Source organism: Chanodichthys erythropterus, chromosome 16 (genome assembly GCF_024489055.1).
Source record: "Chanodichthys erythropterus isolate Z2021 chromosome 16, ASM2448905v1, whole genome shotgun sequence".
Taxonomy (NCBI): domain Eukaryota; kingdom Metazoa; phylum Chordata; class Actinopteri; order Cypriniformes; family Xenocyprididae; genus Chanodichthys; species Chanodichthys erythropterus.
Window position 1 is genome coordinate 36436658 of NC_090236.1, and position 17869 is coordinate 36454526.

The window sequence follows — 17869 nt, forward strand, 5'->3', positions numbered from 1 at the left end:
AGGAACAGGTACAATAAACCATACTGAACACAAAAAGTCACATGCATATAATTGAGACAAATTGTGTAACGCAACAGGTGCCAGAAACAACAAAAAGAGCAGTTTTGTACCCTATTAAAGCGCTTGGCCTGAAACGCATGTCCGTTGGCATAATAAAGTTTCCTCCAGCGTCGAGCTCCACGACGGTAAATGGACTCTGAGTGCAATTAAGAGTCAATAATTAAATCTACTATTCATCAGTTAACACTCAATCGTTATAACTCGCACTATAAATGCACTATAAAGTGCAAATATCCCAAACATTATGACCTAAATGACCATAATAATTAAAATCACAAGAAAGATGCACATACTGTCTTCTCCAGGACAGGGCATGCCAGGCTTCTCAGGGACGCATGGAAACACTGTGGAGAGATGGACAGAGAGACTGTGAAAAAAGCTCTGACAAACAGTTCCAGTGACCTCTCTGTGACCTCTTCTCATCTGACAGCGGATAACGACTTTGGGGTCAAAAAACAGAGTCTGTCCAGGCCTGTGTGAAGAGTGAGTATTGACGGACAGTCGGTTGGGGTCTTTTTCTGAAAGCCCTTGTGGCCAGACGTCTCCACCCCAGCATGACTAATTCACTCACCCAGCAGGCAGTACAATGTATCTCTGTCAATCACTCCCTGAATCCTTTCTTTCCTGTCCAATAATGATCTAGTGACCTGTATGATGCCGCAGGGTGTGTTATAAATAAATAAATGTATGTACCTGAGTCAGAACATCAAAATGTGGAGCTTCGTCTGAGCTCATGGGCTTAAAAGGATATGGGTGGTATGGTGTTATGACTGACTGTATCTGATAAGACAAGTTTCCAGTGACAAACTGAATACAAAAACCACTGTGCAATGTGACAGACCCAGACAATCAGAAGATACTTCATGTTTAAAGAATTAGTTCACTTTCAAATGAAAATTACCCCAAGCTTTACTCACCCCCAAGCCATCCTAGGTGTATATGACTCTCTTCTTTCTGATGAACACAATCTGAGATATATTAATAAATATCCTGACACATCCGAGCTTTATAATGGCAGTGAACAAAGATCAAAAAGTATGAGCTGAGGAAAGTGCTTCCATCCATCATAAACGTACTCTACACGGCTCCGGGGGTTAATAAAGGCCTTCTGATGCGAAGTGTTTTTGTAAAAAAAAAAAAAAATCCATATTTGACAAGTCATGAAGTAAAAAATCTAGCTTCCACCAGACCGCATTCTGTATTCAAATAAGGAAAAAAATGGAACTGGCGTTGCATCAGTTAAGCTTTTTCTGTAAGTTAGGGAATAGAGAAGGCCAAGGATGTAGCGAAAGTGTTTTGAACTGCGAGAGTTTTACACTTTCCTCGTATGTAGAATACGGAAGGTGGTCTGGCGGAAGATAAACATTTTACTTCATATCTTGTTAAATATGGATATTGGACGTTGATCCCGCTCACTGCCATTATAAAGCTTGGATGAGTCAGGATATTTATTAATATTTCTCCAATTGTGTTCATCAGAAAGTCATATACACCTAGGATGGCTTGAGGGTGAGTAAAGCTTGGGCTAGTTTTCATTTGAAAGTGAACTAATCCTTTAAAATGTACAAAATTTTTAATTAATGTACAAGATTTCACAGCACCCAGGGCTTCCCAGCACAACACAAACAGAAACCACATGGCTGAGAAAATGTAATTTTAACAGTAGTCACGGATTACAGCTCATTAAAGATGATCCAAATATTTTTATTTGAACAGATCTGAACAATGGTAGGTTCCTAGAGACAATTCATAGGCGTATGGGAGGTTTCTCACTGCTGTACAATCTTAACAGCGACTTCTCTGTTCAGATCCCAATTCAGGATTGTGGGTAGTTCTTCGCCAGTGCTTAGGCATATAAATTACTTTTTATTTTATTTTAACAGTGAAGAAATCACAATGGCAGATTTTACACAAGCATATAAAATCAAAAAAAAAAACTACCTCACCCACCCTCAATATAAAATGACTCGATATTAAATTAGTTGGCAAGTATAAATCCTTTGGTTTAAACATTCTCATGTGAATAGACTCTTTATAGATTTGTTGTGTATGTTTAAGAATAGACATTCTTTTCCTCACTGGAATTTCTTCCTCAACATTCTATTCTATGATTCAACATTCTAAGATTCTATGTGTGTCATGTGTACTTAAAGCCTGTCAATCAACATTAGAGCACCACCCTCAGGCTGAATAACGCCTCTGCCAAAGGTTCTCTGCGTGTGTTCAGAGATTATAAAGCTTACACAATGTTTATCATAGACTAGCGCTAAGACCCAGAATCTAACCTACCTAAATTTACAGTCAAGAATATTTTAGTCTATATTTTAGATTCATAGTCTGTCAACTCTATGTGCCATCAAACCATTTTAAAAATTTGCTTGTTGGCAGTTGTCACGACAACATCTGGGTGGTGGGTTTGGACTGCCTGTTACAGTATGAATGGCAGATAATTTTGTGAAGTGTGTTGATAGCTTAATGAACTATTAATTTTACTATCTCTGCTGCTGGAGTTCAACTTTGGCAGAAATTGCAGCTTTGAAAAGGAAAAAATTCAGAATTTGTATTGCCGTTATCTGTAAGTCTGTGCATGTCCGTGGACTACATGCATTCTTTTAGCATGGTGGGTTTTGTGTACACATTTTATTTAGATACAGTGTGGTTACTTGGGAATGTCGTTGTTGTATGGCCAGATGGAGTTATGTCATACCCTAGGTTTTTGTGAAACACAGACAGCACAGCGCAGCAGGAGTCGGATTTCACTTATCATGACGAGAGTAAAGAGAGATGACTGACAAGACGATGGCAGTGATGCGCAACAGATCCTGACTGCATTGACAAATATCTTATCTTGTAAAATGTGTGATCAGTACCGCTGCTCCCTATACACAGATGAGCATGATTGCAAATTCCAAAGTGATAAGCGAGCAAGCATTCAAAAGAGATTTCAATGTCCGCGTATTGATACACGTGATTAATTTAAACACTTAACCTCCATTATGAAACAAAAAATGCAGAAAAATTAAAACAGACAACACATAATAAATAAATCGGCAAGTGAGCACGCTTGAGCTTCTGTTTACCACAACTGATGTGTGAGTTGATGAATATTTAGATGTGAATAAAAGCCTAAATTCAATCTGTTTATCGTTGATTGAATCTAAGAAAATTTGGACTAAACCACTCAATTCATATGGATTAGTTTTACGATCTCTTTATGAATTTTTTGAAGTGTCAAAGTTTCAGTTGCATATATGTCTATGGAGTGACAAATCAGATTTCATCAAAAATATCTTGATTTGTGTCTTACGGGTTAGGAGCAACATGAAGGTGAGTAATTAATGACAGAATTTTCATTTTTTGGTGAACTAACCCTTTAAAACATGATGTAAGACTTCATCTGTCATAATTCTTTCAAGAATCTGGACAACTACACAAAGCACAAAAGCATATGCACTACAGCCCACCCACATCAAAAGCCAAATCCCAGCATACCGTGAATAATGAGCTCTGAGTCTTTGTTGAGTTCATAGAGACGTAAGGCCTCCTCCAGCTCCAGCTGAGAAGAAACGGTGCACGGATCCCCTGCAATGACAAACACAGTGAACACTCACTAGAAAACTCTTTACCAAAGACATCAGCATACCTGACAGCACAGAAAAACAGAGAGAGTGGGTGAAAAATAAAACAGAGACAAGAAACGAGTCCCTTCTTCACATGCTATGATTATAATGATGTTTGCAGAGCATGAAGCAAAAATCTTTTGGTTTTTCACCATGAACTAGTAACAGGGTCTGTGGCATTGTCCAAAGTTGACGTCAATCCTGTTTTGTCATCTAAAGAGCAGCCTGTGGCTCCGACTGTCTCGGCTTGCGTAGACACACGGCCCTCAATCAGACATCACAGCAGAGGCAACGAGTGACATCGGGCATCGGTGCCAAAGCTTGTGCAGACAGAAGGGATTAACTCTTCGCCATGACGGCCCTCTCAGATCAGCTATGCTAATGATCAGCGTGACTCTAAGCTCAGCATGGAATGGTGAAGATTTTGGTATTTAAATGAATGTTCTTCCATCTCCATTTTCCATCTCGCATGACTAATGCAGCAGTTAATCATCGCACCCAGTCAATCTTTCCAGCATAAAACCTGCTCCCTGCTGTGCACTGCATTCAGATTCACTTTATTCCTCATGTAAAATCCATCCATTTCATTCCTGCCAGTGGAGTCCAGGGTAATTCTGAGAGACTAATGCAATCTGCCAAAAGTGGGTTCATTTGTAATATATAGTGTTGGTGCAAATGAGGTAGGCTTTTCAGCAGAAAGGCAAGGGGGAAGCTTGTTGCTACGGTGACAGTTAGAGGAACAGAATGAGATTTACTCCTGATATTAACATCCGTCTCAGGGGATTTGATCACAAGCGGACATCACTAAACACAGGTTTAGTCCCAATAATTTTGGAGGTAGTCAGACACGCAAGTGACCACACTTCATTTAAAGTGTAAATACTGATGCGTCCAGGACAACAAAAAGTTGCATATAATATATATATAATAACATATAAGTAATATTAATGTATATTACAGTGCTTCCCACACATAGACTTTACTTGGGCGGGCCGCCCAGGTATAATAACGGCCGCCCAAGTATATTCGGAGACGCATTTTTGCTTTTATTATTTTTATCCTCTTATACTTTTATATCTACGCAAGATAATGAAACCATCCGCGATCGATTAACTAGTCGTTTCGTACCTGCTCGTTATGTGTGCGTCAGAACTGTTTACTCCCACTGACATTCCCACGGGCGCCACATTTTGCAAAGTCACAACTGGGCGCTGTTGCGCGTTCTACAAGCTCACGCAACAGAGTTTCAGACTGCTTCAAAGTGATTCTCAATCAATGAAAAGCGCAGATTTATGCCAAGCGATTGCTAATGAACTCAAGCTGATGAATTATTACAATGTCTACTTTATGGCCTTTATATAAAATGTTTTAGACGATTGTAAGAATCTGAAGGATCAGCCTGCAATAGTACAGACATTTCAAAATAAGAGAACCTGTGTATTTTGGACTTGTTTATAATTAAAAGTCACACGCTAAGTTATATCTTTTTCTTTAACCTGTATTCAATTTGATTTCTCCCCCACAGAAAGAAAAGACTAAGAACATTATTTGACACATATTATTCATTTTATAAATTTTACTAGTAAAATCTGTGTCCCATTCATTGAGAGAGACACTAAATGACAGCAAGGAGAACATAGGAAAATGTGAACCATTTAAATGCTGTAATCTTGCATAATTTACAATGCATAATCATGCATAATATTAGTATGTAATTAAATGCAATCTTATTTAATTCAATAAATAAAAATACTGTTAAAAATCACACATTGTTTGTTTGTCACATGTAGTAGACCATTTTTGTGCCGTGGGTAATAATAGGAGGATTTTTCGCCTGGCTACCACCGCAAGTATATTTCAATCCTGTGGGAAGCACTGTATTATGTTATTATAATTATATTCATTTATAATATATTTACAAACAAGTCTCATCAAAGCTGCATTAATTGAAAATGAATACAGTAAAAAAGTGATATTGAATAATATTACAATTTAAAAAAAATCTTTTTTCTACTTTAATATATTTTAAAACCTTACTCATCAATCCATTTCATGCTCAAGAGCTGGTCATTGTCCATGGAGTCAATGCAATAACAACAACTCAAGAAAAAAATTCTTTTAACATTGAGTGAAATAAAGTTAATGGGCAAAAATGAAATGAATTAAAAATTATTGAATTAAAACTGCTTGTAAACGCACTGACTGATTTGGCAAGTCTTGTGTTTAGTCATAAAATCAGACAGCCTCTGCTCGAAGTCTGATCACAAGAAGTCACAGGAGAGTCATGTTAATACCTGGTGTAAATGGCAATCAGTCTCGGCTGACTGCTTGTGATCGGATCACCTTGGACAGATGTTGATACCAGCTGTAAATAAGGCCAGAGAGACAAACACAAATGAAATGACAAACCTTCTTCATCAATCCATTTCATGGTGAAGAGCTGGTCATTGTCCATGGAGCACATATCCCGCACCTCACTGCACAGCCCCTCGTAGGAGATGGAGGGCTCGAAATGTGTGATCATGATGTCCCTAGAAGAGAAAAAGGTGACATTCAGTACTGGTTTATTTATTAACAGTTTATTCCAAGAATATTATATATTTTATTAAAAGGTGAGCTATTGTGCCCCTTATACACAATGTAGTAGAGCTGCACGATTCTGGATAAATTGAGAATTAAGTGTTTAATATAGAGATGACGATTCTCTCAGGATTCTGAATAGACAACTCCATGTCATGCAGTAATAGTGTTAAGGCCCCGGGATACTTCAAACGAAATCAAAGAACGAACTGATGTGACGTCATTTTGAACAAAATCAGGCCAAAACGAAGTTCGTTTTGTGTTCTTTTTGGGAGTTCAAAACAGCTTGCCAAACGAACTTTCAGGAAAAGTAATGTCATTTAGTACAGGTTCTGACAAAATGTTAATTGCTGCAGTCCATTTAAAAATATTTAATTAATTTGAATTATTTATTTTTAAAAACTGGATTGAATGAATGATTCAATGACTCACTCATAAAGACTTCACTTGTTTTATTACTGGATGAATTTCTGTTTTGAACGAATCTCTTGAGTGAACAATTTTTTTTAACAGTCACTTGTTGTCACTTGCTGATTTGATTAATCGTGCAGCTCTACAATGTAAAATAATTCTCAGTGTTCTCAGTTCAGCTCAAAATACACAGTTCACCCCACAGGTCATTTATTATACCATGCTATAAATAAAAGCAAAAACAAGCCTATAATCTAAGTTTCGGTTCCTTTTTCTGACGTACTCCAGTTCACAAAGACTGGAGACGGCAGAAAGCGCATCCTGTGTGACACAATATTTTCTTGCATTGTGAGGTTACACAAATAAAGTAGACCCTACAGTTTCAAATGATGTATTACTCTTATCTGTATGACCAAAAATGACAGAGTATATTAAGTTGTTTCCACTGTTATCAGGAAAAAAATGCAAGTGATCACGCCGGCTCCTCCATGTCATGCAGTAATAGTGTTAAGGCCCCGGTATACTTCAAACAAAATCGAAGAATGAACTGATGTGACGTAATTTTGAACAAAATCATTCATTTTGTGTTCTTTTTGGAAGTTCGAAACGGCTTGCCAAAGCGAACTTTCAGGAAAGGTTCGCTCCAGCTGCAAAACACCTTCGTACTACCATTGGTCAGTGACGATAACATAATAGGAGGTGTGCGCTGAGGCTCCGCCTTCACTCGTGTGGAGCGTGTCTTTGACTCATTTGGTGTGTTTGAGTTCGTTGAGATAAGATCTCTGCGGGTGAAAACATTAATACACTAGATAGCCACTTTATAGTACAACATGAAGTTGTGCTTCTGATGAAATGAGGCACTAACACTGTTTTTCATGTTTGATACTGTAAAGCTGCTTTATTTTAAGCAATCTATTAAATAAAGTGCTATATGAAGACGTGACTGGAGTGCTTATTTGCAGAGCTCGTGCTAACATACACATGTTGTTATGATCAGACGCTTTTCTTATGCTTTCTATAATAAATGCTTACTGTTTTCTCATTTTTGTTGTGTTTAGTTCGTTACTGAAGAGAAAGTACACGCCACATATTTACATATTCATATAACCGTCGATCTCAGCAGTGTGGGCGGCGTCAGATGTTCGATTACAGTTTATCACTGGTCACGCATTTCAAACTTCATTTTACCCCTAAACGAAGAACGAAAAAGAATTTCGTTTGAAGTATACCGGAGTCTTTATACTTTAGCTTCGACACTCGGCACAAACACTTGGATATGTGCCTAATAACAGCGCACATTTATCTAGGTTAACGATAGAGCGAGCAGTCATGTAAAGTTGTTACTACTAAGGTTTCAAATGATAATTTGACATTTTCGATGGTCGAACGTTTGGATTTCCTGCCCAACATACTGTAATTACCACAAGGACCTGACCCTCACGTGACTTCAAAGTTTTTTTTTTTCTGCGACTAACGAACTAATAAAATTTTAATCGACTATTGGCAGCCCTTGCTGAACAACTCAATCTTAGACACTCTTTCTGATCTATAGGGGGGAAAAAAGGAAGTGGGTGGATTCTGGTTGTGCGCACACACACAGCGGATGCAAAATATGTTCAAAAATCATAGGTCCGCTTAAAAGCTGATCATAAATTTGTGAAGCCATTCTGTACCCTTGAGCTTGGTAATTATGGAAATGCATTTAAAATGCCATCAGCCTTCACCAAAAGTATGAATACCATGCAGAAGGAGTATCATACATTGAGTTTCTGGGAAGCAGTGTGTTGTTTTACTAGCACATTCCCATAGTAGCAGGAACCCAGCAGCTTCTTTCTCTTTGTTTTCTACTGTGTTCACACTGTTTTGGTTAATTATTGACAGCAGGGGAGTACTTCCTGTCTACGAGCCAGCGCACGGACCCACACATGCCACTGAAACTAGTGGGAGTGTATACACACACACACACACACACACACACACACACACACACACGCACACACACCACCTTATGACAAAGAAAAATCACAAGGCTGATTTTATCTGATCCAGGGTCATTATGATGAAGCTACTGTATGCTAGTTAAAGGGCAGCTCTGTTCTTCCTGTGATGCATATCTCTGACATAATGAAAGCTCTGCATCAGTGAATTGTGCTTTTGGTAATATTTACAGAGAGATACACTTCCTCTTACTGTTGCCTCTTGCAAAGGATATAACATTATTCTGGCACATAACTGACAATGTAAGGAAGATGGATCTGTACCCCGCTCTCTTAGTATGAACAGATGCACCCTGCAGGAGCTCAGCATCATTGAAAGGAGGCGGTGAAGCCACATTCCTCCATAGGGCATACATGGATCAGCTCACACTCTATTTACAACAGCATACTGAACACATACTCATTACTGCTCTTAAATATACAAAAAGACCCCTTAATCGCCTATGTCACTGTGACGTCACCGCTCTAGCTGGAGGCAAAACATAAATAAGAACTAATAGCGGGCGCGCTAAAAGTTTGAGGTTTTGACTTTAAAATTTCGTCTTGTTGTGTTTTTGGCTGCCAGAATAGAAGGAACAGGACTTTTGGTTCAAAACTAAAGTTTTACCAGATCCCGGCAGACATTCCTTCACAGAAATCAAGACGACAAATTGTGGTTGAATGCAATACGGCGTACAGACTGGACGGAAACGATCATAAATAATACTGGTGCTTGCAGTGCACACTTCATATCAGGTAAAATAATCTATGCATATGTAAAGGTGTGTTGGTTTTATCTAGTACAAATCAGCAAGTTTCTGTTTTATAGGTGAAAAGTCAACCAACTTTCAGCGCACTAGCTAGCTTAAATGTTAAACATACAGCGATAGATGTGTGTGCCATCCTTTGAATGGTCTCTTAAAATAATCCACATTGCTAGCCATAATCATAGTTAGCCCAGCGTTAGGTTACATTACACAATAAGTCTTGACAAAATTCCCTGAACCACCCGAAAGTAATTCATATGTTGTCTAGGAAATATCCAAAACTTAAATTAATTTACAAAAATAGCTGTCACGGTCCCGCAGAGTCAGTGACTGTACATATTCGGACAGTTCTAAACCTTCTTCTGCATCCATGTTTAATAAATCCCTCTTAAAACATGCTAGCTTACGCTTGTCAACATTGAGTCCAGCGTCTCTTTTTGCCTCCAGCTAAGCCCCGCCCACCAGGAAACATTGCAATGTTTACAAACTTTTAAGGGGTCTATACATAAAGGTGTAAACAAGCTAACAGATACTAAAAGTCAAGGGGAACGGTCATCATTTATTCATCAAATATTTTCCCTGTTTGTGTGCATGTGTTTTTTAATGGTCACAAAAAATGTTTGGTTACCAACATTTAAAAATTTACAAGTATAAAACAAGAAATTAAGAGAATTGTCGGGGATTTCGATATAAGAGAAGATGACCATGACAAACAGGCAGAGCACTGATCATGAGCTAAGCAGGACTCTTATATGATGACCAAATGCACAAACGTGACATCACTTCTGTATTCAACATGCATAAAAAATTGTTTTCAGATTAGAGTTGCAATATAGGTCAGGGCTGTTCAAAGATAATCATGATTATCATGTACAAAATAAGAGTGTGTTTACGTAATATATGTGTGTTTGTTCTGTGTAAGTATTATAAATACACACACATACATGTATATATTTAAGAAATATATTAGGGATGCACCGATACCAGTTTTCATTATCGATTAGTGAAGGCGGGATAGGCGGAATCGCGCTGAATGACACAGACCAGAAGCACGCTCTCTCGCACACACTCTCTCTCTTTCTTGCGCGTGATCCCAGTTCTCTCAGACAGCGCACAATCAGTTCTCCTTCCACCTGAATGGTCAAATGCACAAGTAGTTGTCAGCGTATGGAGTAACTCACATAAATACAGTCGGTTACGGCTTAAGTGGACGTAAACATATGAGTGAAAACAGGATGTGTGTCAGTATCCATGGATTCTGTCTTAAAGGGACCGTATCCTATATTTGTCATTAATGTTAATAAAACAACAAAATGTTAAATAAATGTATACATGGTAAATAAAACTACGGTATCTGAAAAACAAGTTTATTTAAAGGGTTAGTTCACCCAAAAATTCTGTCATTTATTACTCACCCCCATGCCGTTCCACACCCGTAAGACCTTCGTTCATCTTCAGAACACAAATTAAGATATTTTTGTTGAAATCCGATGGCTCCATGAGGCCTCCATAGGGAGCAATGACACTTCCTCTCTAACACATATTAAAAATATTTAAATCAGTTCATGTGAGTACAGTAGTTCAATATTAATATTATAAAGCGACGAGAATATTTTTGGAGCGCCAAAAAAAAAAAAAAAACAACGACTTATTTAGTGATGGCCGATTTCAAAACACTGCTTCTGGAAGCATCGGAGCACAATGAATCAGTGTGTCGAATCTGCTGTTCGGAGCGTCAAAGTCACGTGATTTCAGCCGTTGGCAGTTTGACACGCGATCTGAATCATGATTCGACACACTGATTCATTTATGCTCCGATGCTTCATGAAGCAGTGTTTTGAAATCGGCCATCACTATATAAGTCTTTATTTTGTTTTTTTGGCGCTCCAAAAATATTCATCACTTTATAATATTAATATTATAATTAATATTAGTACCTTTATGGATCTTGAGAGAGGAAGTGTTCGGAGGCCTAACGGAGCCATCAGCTTTCAACTAAAATATCTTAATTTGTGTTCCAAAGATTAACGAAGGTCTTACGGATGTGGAATGGCATGATAACAGAATTTTCATTTTTGAGTGAACTAACCCTTTAATTTGTATCTCTATAGTATTTGTTGTATTGTTTGTAATTTGATTGTAAATTTCTTTTAATATAACAACAATTATATATATGGGTAATTATGCCCTTTGAAGGTTATTGGACACTGAAATTCTTTAAGTTTGTGACATGCAAATTATTACATAAAAATTATTACTCTTTTCATTAGAGTAATAATAAAGAAGCTGTCCTTTATTCATTAGTGTCACTGTGTTGTGCTTGGAAAACTGCAACATCACCAAAAGAGAGAGAGAGAGAGAGAAATTAATAAATAGGCAACTGTATCGGCGAGTACTATAAGAAAAGTATCGTACTCGATCCTTAAAAAAATGGTATCGGTGCATCCCTAAAATATATGCATGTATGTTTAATTATATATTTATATTATATATAAATATTTTTATAGAAATAAGATATTTTTCTTAAATATATACATGAATGTGTGTTTATATATACACATAATAATTATAAACAGAACACACACTCATATATTTCGTAAACCCAGACTCTTACTTTGTACACGATAATCACGATTATCGTTGAACAGCCCTAGGTCAGATCCTCTAAAAGAATTATTACAGTCATACAATACATGACAGAATAAAAACATGGATGGGTGCCAGAAAGAGAGCAATAAGTGGATCAAAGAGAGCAGAGGGAGCAGTGAAAGAGGAGAAGGAGGATAAAGACTGTGAATTTTATCTTCACCAGGCTTCAGGAGCTTTCATACAGAACATAAAAGGTGCACATGCACAACATGTCCTTCACTCTATTCAAGACTGAGCTGCATTCAGGCAGAAACCTGCCATTAAGGCCTCCACACACCAAAAGAAACAACCTCTGATTGGGTCCATCACAGCCACAATAGAAGTTTATATAGAATAAGGGGGTTGAAACTGGTTCAAAGATTGGCTAAAATGACCTGCTGAAAAACAACAGAAACCTCAGGGAACACACATACAGGGACAAATGGTGGGTTTCAAAATCATCCACACCCAGGAATTCTGTGCTACTATTTTTATACAGTACAGGCCATCAATTCATGCTCTCTCCATTTCTTAAAAACCAAAATAAAATCAGAAACTGAGCTTTCAAAAACAAAGGATCGTACTGTGGGAGATATGCTCCTTCAGCCTTGTTTATATTTTCGCCAGACTTCACACCACGAGCCTCCGCACTTCTAAACAGACGAGGCGTTTATAATTGACGCGCACGGCGGTGTTCAATTCTTTGAAACGGCAGGGGGCGACTCAAACCATGTTTCCACCGAAATTACCCAGAACAATTTGTCCCAGGAACTTTTTTCCCCCAGGACCTGTTGCTGTCTGTGTTTCCATCGTGGTCTAAAGTACCTTAAAGATTAGGCAAATTAGTCCGGCGACGTAGGACTGCACGCGACTTTCCAGTTCCCGCTGGATTTCATCCTCCGCATATAAGCGTAATAAACCTTAAACTTTGTCGGTTGGTCCATCAGTCATATTTTTCACACTTTATTGTTGAATTGAATAGCAAACAACTATTACTGCAGGCACCGCAACAGGCTTGTAAAAATGGTCTAAATGCTGCATTAACTCAACCAATCAGGATGTTCAGCTCCCAAATCCCACCCCCGAAAGTTCCTGAACTTTGAAAAAGTACTACCTCATGAGCAGGGACTTTCTGAGTGGGAAATTTTTACTGGAACTTCATTTAGACCCTGGTTCCCACAGAGTACCACCCCAAAGTCCCTAGTTCCTGGGGAAAGTTCCTGTGGTGGAAACCCGGCTTAATTGTCCTTTAAACCATAAGGAAGCAGCGGTGAGAAGTAAGATACACACGTGATTATGTTTGTTTGTATTACACTTCACCAAATCCACACTACAAAACAATGTAAACCCAGTAAATCTTGAGATTATTACTTATGACATTAGATAAAAATATGCTTATGACAACATTTGTATAAAACTAAAATAATCTACTACTACTTATTTTCTAATTTCACCAAACATTTTTATTAAACATGGACCTTTATTTTCATTAAAAAGGCTTATTTCTGCAATCGTAGGCTCGTTTGCTCGTTTGTTTGCTCGTCCAGAACTGCCTCAAAGTCACGCATCTTCGGAAGTGTAGTCGCACGCAAAGTTACAAAAAATGCCGTGCACACCCAAAATGGGGTCTCACGCACTCAACGCGGTGAGTATATACCAGGCTTTAGTCATAATAGTCAGTATTATTGCGTGTTGGGGTGTGATAGTTTACTTATTTGATCATTAATTTATTTATTTATTCACTTGTTTACTTTTATTATCATTGGAAATGAGAATGTTCTATAACTTTGAAAGTAAAGATGGAGTTGGTGAAGAAAAATGTCATGTCACGAACCCTTTAAACAACAACTGTAAAAGAATGATGCATCTCTTTTAAACAAGCATTCTTGACAAAAAAATCTTGATCACCCTGCGATTCAATTTTGATGTGGGATGAAGTTGTGATGTTGTAATGAAGTGTGTCGCTTTGAATTTGTTCATACTAACCTGATAATAATAATAATAAAGACATTTATCATCTTAATATTATCAAAGGCATCAGTGATCAGCGATCTGTCTGACTATTGTCGATACACAATACTATCATCTATCGCCACAACCAAGGATGATAGGTTTCTTTGAAGATTTTCACATCACTGAGGCCAATTCATAGAGACTAATGACGGAGGACCGGTCAGTCCCCTACAACAATGATAATAATAACTATTATCAACAAATTCAGCTGGAACAGAAACTGATTGAATCATCCTGACAGCTGCACACACACAATAGCTCTCTTGGGGAGTGTAAATAGGAATCAGTCTCCAACAGGTCTGGCAGAAGATACTTGCTGTACGAGTTTTTCAAGTGCATGACAAGCGTAAAGCGTCATCATGAATGGAACAGAGCTCTGATTGAAACCCATTTAGACATCACTGTGCTTATTTATTCACATTAAAAGTAATATATAGCAACCCAAGAACTGTTTCCCTAAACAGTAAGAGGAATAAACACATTTACAGGTTGTTTTACTTCCCATTTTGCTAATGTTCACTAACTAAATTCACTAATGTTCTCATTTAGAAAGATTCACGCCTCCACGCATAGTGTTTCTTGACAAAAAGTGGCTTGCAAAATTTTAATTAATACATTGTTTTATATAAACGAGTAGGCAGGATCATTTTTACATAATATTGAAGCAAAAACTCTAGTCTACAACCTCAAATATCCAGAAGTCTTGTGAACACATATAAAATATTAGTTTTGTGGCCTTATTTAAGTTTTTTGTTTTTTCAATAACCACATAAACGTTATTCCTTCAAAAATACAAACATGTTTCTCACATATTATGGTAGCCTAGTTCATGCTGAATTCAGTGTAATGACAATTTTGTCATTAAAATGTTTATAAAAAACTGATAAAAACACAAATGTCAGGGCATGTCAAAACTTCTCCAGGGCCCTAAAAATCCTCAGACTTCAGAGGGTTAAATAAATAATATGATGATCTACATTTTGTGTTCATGACACATGAATACACTTTTTGCATATAATTTAATTTTTAATTTTATTACAGGTATCTGTGACTTGCTTTCCCCTATATCCTACCATCATATAAAACCACCTAAATGTGACATCTCAAATGTTTTAATAGATATATCCAGCTCAGCTCAGATGAAAACAACACATCACAAGCCATTAACTGACAAACAATATAATCACTTTGTTTTTGTATACTATTATGTGAACGACTACAACAGCTGTAGATAAAGAAATAACTAAACAGCTGTTTTATTGCAGTTGGTTTCACTTGACAACTTCATCAAGAGTTTTGTTTTGGGCTTAGCGAATACTGCCAGTTAGCAGGCTAATCATTTATTTGTGTATATCCCGAAACTGTTCTATTAAGAGGCCAAAATAAGAGTATAAGTGTATCGAAACATCTAAAAATACAGCTCAGAGTCTCACAGACTACTTACCCTCTGTAGTAAGCTTTTACCCGGACCTGGTGCGGGTTTTCTCCGGGGTGGGACATGGTGCTGTCCCGCAGCGTAGGCATTATGAACTCTCCGTACTCCGGCTAGCGAGCTAACTTAGCTAACGAGGCTAGCCCGCTGTCGACTGGCGAGAAAAAACAAAACAACCTGAGTAAGAAAACTGGACTTATTACTTGGACTAAATTAGTGTTGACCCCGGTGGTCCAATCGGCCTGTCTGAAATATAACTAGTAAAGTTCTGACCAAAATAACCTGACTACTAGAACTTCTGTGTCTGACGGGAAACACTCCCTTCTCTCGCGCAGGCCTCGAGACGGAATGATCCAAACAGCGGAATGTGGAGGGGGAGATGAAGGGGATTTCCAACACACACATTACACATTATTAGCAACTGTTAGTATCAGAAAAGTGTTTGTCTCGATTGTTTAGAGAAGGTGCAAATATTGAATATCTGCGATATGATTAATGTTGGAGTATTGTGGAAATATGTTCTAATGGGATGTTATTGGTTGGATGGGAGCGTCCGGTAGCATTCCGATTATACCACACACAATTCGAAGAGGGTGGAGATTGAGAAGATTCGATTCGTGAAGATTCTGATTCCTTTTAACGATAGAAATATTTGGCAAATAAGAAATTCGATTTTTATTTTAGATTTCAATAAAATGGATATAACAAATCAGAAAATTATTTTAATACTAATTTTAAAATGACTACATACTTTTTAGATGTGGGATAAATTAAGTCCTTATATGTAGTATTTGCACATTATTAACATTAGACCTAACAGTTATTGGTTCAAGTCAGAAGAAAGTAATGTCAGAAATCAGAATAATTCACCAGTGCCCAGGCTTAGAGGATTAGTTCACCTTCAAATTAGAATTCCCTGATAATTTGCTCACCCCCATGTCATCAGAGATGTTTTTCTTTCTTCAGTCGAAAAGAAATTAAGGTTTTTGATGAAAACATTCCAGAATTATTCTCCTTATAGTGGACTTCAGTGGAGCCCAGACGGTCAAAATTACAGTTTACAGCGATCCCAGACGAGGAATAAGGGTCTTATCTAGAGAAACCATCGCTCATTTTCTTAAAAAAAAAAGAAAAAAAGTTTAAACCATAAATGCTCATCTTGAACTAGATCTCTTCTTCTTCTTCTCTATTTGAATTCCAGCAGTGTAGAAACTGCTAAGTGTATCACTGCTCTAGTTCAAGCTAGTTCAAGATGAGCATTTATGGTTAAAACGTATATAATTTTAAAAACTTTTTTAGAAAATGAGCAATGGTTTCTCTAGATAAGAACCTTATTCCTCGTCTGGGATCGTTGAAAGCCCTTTGAAGCTGCACTGAAACTGTAATTTTGACCAGCTGTTTGGAGGCCATTAAAGTCCACTATATAGAGAAAAATCCTGGAATGTTTTCATCAAAAACCTTTATTTCTTTTCGACTGAAGCAAGAAAGACATAAACATCTTGGATGACATGGGGGTGAGTAAATTATCAGGAAATTTTGATTTGAAAGTGAACTAATCCTTTAAAGCCCTGGGTATACTTTGTTTTTTATGCGTACGCTAGTGTACACGCACAGCCTTGGAAAGAATACTTCATTTGACTCGCATATACAGGCGTTCGACGCATGCGCAGTTTTGAGCAATCTCTCGCCAACCTATGTAAACATCTTTGTATTCTTTCATGCTAGAGTTGTACAAATGAGGGTACTTTCTAACCTCTTCACACAATCTCTTTGTGTCTATGCAAGCCTTCATTGTCGCTGTAGCTTGCATGTGTTCCGGTCTCTGTTCTGTTTATGCAGTTTTTCTTTGACTAACTTGTGAATTGACACCCCCAGGGCACATTTGCCACCTTGTGGATAAACTAATTATTGCAAAAAAAAAATCAAATGCGCATATGCGACCAGTGTTCCCAAGTCTGTGGTTTTCCCGCAGAATTGGGCTACTTTTACACTGTTGCCGTGGGTTGTTTTTCATGTCCGCGGGTTAAATAGACCGAAAATAATGTGATATTTAGACGCTGGAATGCGAATTTTACCAGGGAAGCCCTGCCAAAAATGTGAATTTAACCCCCCGGAACGCGATTATTAACGCTGGACCCCCCTGAAATGCAATTGGGCAGGTTTTGTTGTGAAAACCTGGCAACCCTGTGTGCGACCTGCACGTAAAAAGTATAGTTATAGTAGCCTAATAATATATATTTACATAGTAAATGTGTAGGCATACAGCTATGCAATTTCAGACATAGCATGCAAACAATGACAGACACCTTGGTCCACGCATTATTTTTCTTATTTATGCCGGAGCTTGCCGCCGCGACACGAATTTTGTCACCGGAAGAGTAT

General features: G+C 37.7%; 1 protein-coding gene across 1 annotated transcript in view; it reads right to left on the minus strand.

The window, feature by feature from the left end:
• prkci (protein kinase C, iota) overlaps nucleotides 1–15954 on the minus strand; it is a 34880-nt gene extending 18926 nt beyond the window's left edge. Inside the window, exons 1-5 of the mRNA XM_067362565.1 lie at nucleotides 15500–15954; nucleotides 6090–6211; nucleotides 3553–3642; nucleotides 354–404; nucleotides 111–196 (exon numbers count right to left, since the gene is read on the minus strand). Of these exons, the coding sequence (XP_067218666.1) occupies nucleotides 111–196; nucleotides 354–404; nucleotides 3553–3642; nucleotides 6090–6211; nucleotides 15500–15579 (429 nt within the window). The 5' untranslated portion in view covers nucleotides 15580–15954. The remainder of the gene's footprint in view (nucleotides 1–110; nucleotides 197–353; nucleotides 405–3552; nucleotides 3643–6089; nucleotides 6212–15499) is intronic.
• Between the last annotated feature and the right edge of the window lie 1915 nt (nucleotides 15955–17869).